The sequence below is a fragment of the Chrysochloris asiatica genome, unplaced genomic scaffold (genome assembly GCF_000296735.1).
Source record: "Chrysochloris asiatica unplaced genomic scaffold, ChrAsi1.0 scaffold00154, whole genome shotgun sequence".
NCBI lineage: Eukaryota > Metazoa > Chordata > Mammalia > Afrosoricida > Chrysochloridae > Chrysochloris > Chrysochloris asiatica.
Window position 1 is genome coordinate 1,783,297 of NW_006408672.1, and position 7,848 is coordinate 1,791,144.

At 48.2% G+C, this 7,848-nt stretch overlaps 1 protein-coding gene across 1 annotated transcript in view; it reads left to right on the forward strand.

The window, feature by feature from the left end:
- WDR4 (WD repeat domain 4) overlaps nt 1-7,848 on the forward strand; it is a 41,409-nt gene that overhangs the window by 26,387 nt on the left and 7,174 nt on the right. Inside the window, exons 4-6 of the mRNA XM_006870847.1 lie at nt 3,828-3,984; nt 5,441-5,553; nt 7,558-7,618. Coding sequence (XP_006870909.1) covers nt 3,828-3,984; nt 5,441-5,553; nt 7,558-7,618 — 331 coding nt within the window. The remainder of the gene's footprint in view (nt 1-3,827; nt 3,985-5,440; nt 5,554-7,557; nt 7,619-7,848) is intronic.

A 7,848-nucleotide genomic window follows, 5' to 3' on the forward strand; every position in this document is an offset into this window, starting at 1 on the left:
GGTAACCAATGTCTAAGTAGCCCATCCCTGTCAACCCTGTGTACCGAGGGGGTGGGTGTGATCCTTGCTGTAAAGATTTGTTCCCTTTTTTGAGCTACTACATCCAACTTTATCGTATAGGTGGGTTACTCTTTTTTTTTTTTTTTTTTCCCCTTCCCTCTTCTTTCTTCTTCTAGCTAAGTTCTGATCATCCAGCCATTGAAGCCAGGTCAAGTGGGTATTATCTGCAAGTGTGGGTGTTCTTGTGCATATGTTCTCACTTCTTATCATCTGGACACTTCAGTCTCCACTCTAGTCCTCTGTGGCTATGTCACTGACTCTGGGTCCAGGAGTCCCCAGGTCTTGCCATACTGCTGACCAACCAGGTTCTCCACCTGGGTTCACAGGAGTCTATTGAACATGGTAGGACTTAGCTCACAGCTTCATTGTTGTTCATTCATATATCTTTTATGAAATATCTATTTAGATCTTTTCCCCAATTTTTAAATTGGGCTGTGTATTTTATTGAAAGAGTTCTTGATATATTCTAGATATAAGCCCCTTACATCATTTGCAATGTTTTCTTTGATTCTGAAGATTGTCATTTCACTTTCTTGATGGTAACCTATGAAGCATACATTTTAAAATTTTTGATAAAGTCCACTTGACATGGAAAAAAAAAAGAAAGTTAAAAACTGCATTAGTAAAGAAAAGGGAATGAAATTTGCCTGAGGAAATTTTTTTCCATCATGACACTTCATGTGCTCATTCTTCAACAGTAGCAAGGGCCGCCGTAAGAGAATTTCATTGGGAAACCTTACCCATCCACCCGACAACCGTGCTCTTGTCCCTTCAGACTTCTCTGTTGGTCTCTAAACTCCAAGAACATTGAAACGGAACAGAATTTGAGTCCATCGAGGATGCCAGAACTGCTGATTTAACATGGTATAAATCAAAGAGCTCAGAATTCATGTGGAAGGTTTAGAAAGATGGAAATACCACTTTCAGAAGTGTAAACTCTGCCTTTAGAAGTGTGTAGACCTAAATTGAGGATATGTGAAGAAACAAAAGCTTCAGGTCTTGCTATTTTTGTTTTATTAAAAAAGGTTTCTATGATTTTTGTCGTGAAATGTTTTGAGTTACCTTTGTAGTGCCTGTTGTGAAGAATGAACATGTGTCCTCCCTCTTGTCAGACCTTTAGGTAGTGTCTGCTGTTCCCCTGGCTTCTTTGAGAGTCTGAGTCAGACCTGTGTCTTGTGTTGAGGCTGTCACTGGTCATGTAATGTGGAAAGTGAGTGCTGCCCTGCAGGAGTGGGAGCAGAGGCTGGACAGTGGAGGGAGAGGATGTGAGAACTCACTTAGCTGGATGTGTGGAGGACCGGTTAGGACATCAGCACATACTTTTGGGGAACACAGTGCTCCCCACAACAGATCCAAACATCAGGCTGTTCTGGGGCCACACCCTGGAGTCTTTGCCAAGGCACATTTAGCCTGAGTTGCTGTAAGAGTAAGGCAAAGGGATGGGATAAGCAATTCCATTTTTGTGCTGAGCTGGATGTGAAGGCAGGTGGGGAGGCAGAGGCCAAGATGGTGTGTATATGTGTGGGGGGGGCACATGAGGAGACTCCTCAGTGCTCAGTTGTGGACTGGGTCATGGAACCGGAGCCATTGTTTTCTGTGGATTTCCATCTTAGGCAGTTGATATCAATGCCGTGGTTGGGTTTTTGCCACAGCTGCTTAATTAGCCAATTAGAACACAGGGCCTTGTCACAGGCTGTTTGTTTCAGTGACAGCACACTGTGAGCATTTTGATGGATCCTGCCCTGGAGCATAATTGCCTTTCTCTTGTCATTGTTTTTTTCCGTATTTATCACATTACAACTGCTTCTGCAGCTCCAGTGGCACCAATAAGCTGGTGGGGGTGGAGTTTCAGTAGCTGCTGGCAAACAAAACAGCTGGAAGGGCTTTGTCCCTTTCTTCTTTGTTCTTTGTCCCTGAGCTCAAGAGTGCAGGGGCCTGTGTGTTGGGAACTTGGTTCCTTGAAGCTGTTTTTTGTTTCTGACTAACATCCGGTTGTGATCCAGCTGTACTGGGATGTACTTAGACGTTAATGTTTTCCTGGGAATGTGGACCTGCCTCCACGGATCAGGGTTCAGAGGCACGTGAACAGCAGCTCTTCATTGAAGAGCCCATACATTTCATTTTGTGTGTAAGAGTGTTACATCTTATGTCTTTATAAAGTGAAGAAGGCCAGGTTTCATATGGGTCTTGTGGTAAGCACATTATCCTCATTAGATGGCAGATGATAATGACTTGGAAATGCCCCAGGCCCTGATGCAGTTTACATAATTTTGCGTGTTAGCACTAACGCACCATTATTGTGAAGCAACATAATGAATGGGTTCAGTTCAAGGGCTGAATTTGCAAGCAGGCTCATTTAATGTACACTGAGATGGAACTCAGGTCTGTCCAGCATCAGTGTGACCCAAGAGCACTCATTCCTTAATCTAGGGAGCAGCTTCATGGAGGGCTACATAGGTTCTTTTTTTTTTTTTTTTCACAAATAAGATTTTTTATTTGTCATCATTAAAAGTCTGAATTTTAAACAGATTCTTGAACTAGTCATTCATAGCCATCAGCTTGTTCAACTTTAGCACCTGCCTCATGTCCTTCAACTTTAGCACCTGCCTTATGTCCAGTAGCTTTGCCGGAAAACTCATGAAGCTCCATGAGTTTTCGCAACTTAAACTTGGGCTTCTTCAGCATTTTTACTTTGTTAACAAACACGTCATGGAGGAAAGGTTAAATAGACTGGCAAGCCTATGTCCTTTCCAATGCAGTCTGGAATCAGTTTGTTGATCACTTCTTTCAAGTCATTTGTCTGCACCTCTCAGGCCACGATTGCCATGATTTTCTTCCGGATTTGATGGACTGTTGGTCAAGCAGTTTTTGCCCGGAACATCATCAGTAATTAGCTTGACTTTTCTAAATACAACTTCATCATTCTGCAGATCAGCAAGACACACTTCAAAAACACGACCCTTGAGTCCATGAGATGCAATTTTGGTTCCTTGTGACTAGTGTTTTCCCAATATTTATTATGTTGAACATAGCTGGTGCCTTCACATCATACCAATCTTTCTTAGAAAATGGATCAACCACTCTCTTCTTGGCTCCTTTTTTGCCACCTTTTGTAAGGCACTTGTTCTTGCCGACCGCCATGGTGCTGCTCAGAGAGCCAAAAGGGCCACATAGGTTCTTATACAACCAACCTGGGTGTACTTAGTTCCTGCTTTTGGGGTGTTAAAGACAGTCTGTGTTCCTGGGAGAGGGTCACAGCTCAGGCAGGGCAGGTGGGCTTCTTGGTACAGCAGTGTGATAAGATAGGTATACTTTTATAGGTGGTACTATTCCAAAGCAGGTCCCAAGTGAGTGTATGCCTTTGTCTTTAATGATTTCCCAGAACCCACTTGGCACATTAAAAGCCGACTGCTGTCACAGAAGGTGCAGAACAGAGGGCCTGAGGTCCAGGTGCAATTTCCCCAGCATTTTGTTTAGGCAGTTTCCAAACCGCAAAGTGAAAAGAATTTTATATCAAAGTGCTTACATTCTGTCATTGGGAGCAATTTTTTTAAAAGGAGAAATAATAAAAGCAAAAATTGTCTAAGACATTGACTTTGTTGCAACTGTCTTAAAGACTCAACTTGTTTGGCACTGACTTTGGTAACAAGTGCAGAAAACATTTGGTGAGGAGTTGATGCCTATTAACTGAACATGCGACTGTGAGTCTGTCGGAGGACCTGGTGTTAATTTTGATGCTAACCTGGGACCTCTCTCTGGCCATCTAGAGCTGTGGTGAGGCGGTGCACTGCCCTGACATTCACAGCCTCTGAGGAGAAGGTTTTGGTGGCCGACAAGTCTGGGGACGTCTATTCCTTCTCTGTGTTGGAACCTCAGGGATGTGGGCAGCTCGAGCTGGGACACCTCTCTATGCTATTGGACATGGTACGTAGGTGGCTGCTTTACTGACGTCTGCTTTGTAAGTGTGTCATGCCCATTGCCCTTACTGGCTGTCACAGCGCATTGTGCTGCTGCATTGTGAGGATATCTAGGATACCTCAGCTCCTGGCCACAGTCTTAACCATTTTGGCAGAACTGAGTGTGGTTTTGTGTAAGGCATTGGGTTAGGGTTTGGGGAAGACGTGACTGCTGGCGGCTCATGGTGCTCCAGAGGCTTTAGGAGAAGCTAAGTATACTAACTACGATGACGGCAGAGCGTTAAGAACAGTAATGCAAGGGGACACAAGGAAGGATTCAGAGCAGGGAGAGTTAGCATGAAGATGCTCTGTGTCCCTGCTTTTGTTCAGGTAAAGCACATATGTGTCCAAAGCAATGTCTTGGGGCCCTGGGGCCATTGGTTGTCTCTTGAGCAGGATGGGCAGGGTCTTCCCAGGTAGGTCAGTAATTGCAAGCATGCTCCCTGTGGATCCTGCCCTTTAACCCATGTCCTCTGTCCCCCTTGCCCAAAAGTCTGCACAGATGGCACTAAGTCTCACACTGAAATGCTGAGGGTCAGATGAGGGTCCACACGTCTCCCAGAGGCTTGCAGCACCTGCCCTTGCCTCTATGCCGGTCTTGATGAGGGGATGTTGGCAGGGAGGCAGGGAGGGACCTGTGGGCAGAGGTGAGAGGGGAATGAGAAGTGGGGTAAGAGGTACTGTGCTTTCGACCATGTGTGGGTAAGTGTGGGACTCCCTCTAGAGCCCTTTATGCAGGAGCCAGACAGGCAAATGGAGGCAGGAGGTGAATGGGTGCTGCCAGATGTAGGATCACACCTAGGTCTCATGATGGATCAGGCAGGCAGGAGAGAGCATGGGTGGCAAACACTACTTTCTTTTGGTCCCTGCAGCAGGCCCTGAATTGGACACTGTCCCATCCCAGTTACAGATGACTGTCTGGGGTCCAGGGAGGGCCAGTGATGGGGGCACTAGCGTGGGAGCTGTGCAGGGAAAAGCGGGATCCAGGGGGCTGTCTGGAGGAGAAAGTGCCAGGACTTGGTGATGGGTGTGTGGCAGAGAGGAAGAAGGGAAGTGACCTCAGTCTGTGGAGACCAGAGAGTGTGTTTCTGGGGCAGTGGGTGGGGATAAGAACATCTGTGGGTGGGTGGAGCTTGAGGAGGTGTGACGCACAGGGAAGCCCCATGTTTCATGGAGCGGGGCTGGCTCTCAGGGCCCACCCAGATCAGGAGGAGGGGCTGGGCAGGCCTGGATGTTGGTTAGAGCCGTGGTATCTGGAGGGGAGAGGAACCAGCCCGGCGTCCCCAAGGACCCTATGCAGGTTCCCTCCTGAGGGGCCTTTGGGGTGTCATGGGGCCCAGACACTAGAGGAGACCCCAGGCTGTAGCCCCTGCAGCTCTAGAGATGCAGCCTCTGCATCTCCCTTCCCTTGCCCTGCAACACAGGCGGTGAGTCCTGATGGCCGCTTTGTCCTCACCGCGGACCGTGATGAGAAGATCCGAGTGAGCTGGTTGGCAGCGCCCCACAGCATCGAGTCCTTCTGCCTTGGACACACCGAGTGAGTGCCCGCCCCGTGCCTTCTCTCCTACTCTGGTCGAGCGTACCTTCTCAGTCTTGGCAAACTGGGTTTTACAGCAGGGGACAGTGGAGCTGTCTGGTTGAGGAACTGGTAGCTGCTTAGTGGCAGGCCATTATGCAGCTGCATGTGACCTCTCTGTTAACAAGGGACTCCCATTCCTACCCCTTACCAGTGCCACATTGACGGCTTCCTGATGCTGTCATGTCTGACTGGTCTGTTCTCACCTTAACTCCTTCTGGCCCTAATGAGTTTTGCAGAGAGAGATTTTTTTTTTTACTACCACAGTCTTAACCAGACCAGACTGACGGCTTGATTTTGCTGCCCACCAAAGACAGGAAGCATGAGGAAAGGAGTTTGCGCTGCGCCTGCTTCTCAGGTCTGTTCCTCCGCGACAGTCTTTTGATGAGGATTTGTTCCGGAATAGTTCTCAGGGTAGAAGCCCTGGATCTGCGGGGCTGTTTGTTGGTGACCATAATTTACTAATTTTAACTGTCGAAGCGTTAAGTAGCCTTGAACCTACCACTGGCCATTGCCCTTAGTCACTTCTGCTTCCAGGCACATGAACTTTCTTTTCTTAATTGGAATTTCGGTGTCTAAGGAAGGGAATTCTGAAGGAATACCACCCTTCTCAGGCAAAAGGCTAATTAGGATTTCCACAAAGGAAAAACACTTAGTTTAATTGGCTGAAATGTTTTAAAATACTTTATTTGAAGAAGTTTTTTAAAAAAATAAAAAGGAGGGATTTACTTCAGTTCTGGGATTGCTCCTGTTGTTTTGGTTTCTAATGGAAGGCAAGCATTGCTGGTCACTCAGTGTGGACCTTGTAATAGCTCATCCTGACTTTAATTTGATTCTGTAGTGATCCACAACCTGGAGCCCTAGGACCCACAAACTCTCCAGCCTTCCCCATTGCTCTGGGCCCCCTCTGCAGCTGGCCTTATACTGTTGGACAGTGTTGTGCTTGGTCTCTTGGTCACATTCAAACGTCCGTTTGTGTCCCTCCAGTGTCCTAGTGGGAGGGGCTCTATGGGTTTTACTTGTTGCTGTCTCTGCAGTCACCATAGTGCCTGGCATATGGTAGGTGGCCAGCAGATAGTTAGACGAATGACATTTCTCTCCTGCTGACAACTTGGAGGAGACCCACTTCCTCAGAAACAAAAGCCCTCTGCCATCAGGGCAAAAAACAAGGTGTATTTGTCTTGGAATACGCATATTATCTTTTCCCTTTTGAGGATCTGAGATGGGAGCCCTGAGTGTTTAGGCAGCCTTTGGTGCTGGGATAAGGGGTAACCTGGAAGGGTCTGGTGAGGGAGAGAGCCATGGTGGACTAGCCTAAGGGACCAGTGAGTGAGCTGGGTGCATTAGAGATGGCTGGGGCCCAAGATGGTGGGAAGAAGGGTACTACTTTCCTCCCTAGAGATTCTAGAGCTGCATTCACAACCTACAGGACCGAGGGGCTCGGGGGTCACGCTGCCCTGGGCCCACTCTCAATTTGGCATTCTGTGACCATCGCAAGCTAAGCTTCTTTTGGAGGACTTTGTGTGGTCTAGCTTAGAGAGTTCTCTGGCCGGTCACTCAGGTGTCTGGTGCCATGGTTGTGTGGTGGCTGTTGTTCCTACATTGAGGACGGAGGAACTTCACATGCCTGGGCCCTGGCTGTGAGGAGTCTCGACCCTTCTTTGTGTGTTCCTGCCCTACCTTCCCTCCATGCTTTGTCCTGTGGGCCTCATTGTGCTCGGTACCATCATGACTCAGCGGCAGATGTGTAGTGAGGTGGCTGTGTTGGGGGCCAGGAGCTTCCTTTGCTGAAATGTGCTTATGCTGTTTGTGAGCTGGGTGCATTAGACATGGCTGTTCACTTGCACTCCTGTTTTGGGTCAGGGGTAGGATGGGGAGGTCTCTTGTTTTCCGAGTCGCTGGCAGCCTCCATGCTGATGCCACAGAGCCTGCGCTAATTCCCCACTCCTCGTCTTCCCACTTCAGGTTTGTGAGCCGGATCTTTGTAGTGCCTGACCATCCGGAACTGTTACTGTCCACCTCTGGAGTGAGTGCTCTTCGTGCTGGCCAGGGATGGGGTAGGGTAGTGATGAAAGCTGGTCAAGGGTGGGATTCTCAGGTGCCCCGCAGTCCTCTGTGGGTTGGCAGTCCATGTGTCCTTTTCCTCAGTGGCCCACTAGATGGTGCTTGATCTTCCTGAGTGGTAGTGGGACTGAGGCTTGTTCCTTGTTCACTGCTGGTTCCTCGTGTGTGTGTGTGTGTGTGTGTGTGTGTGTG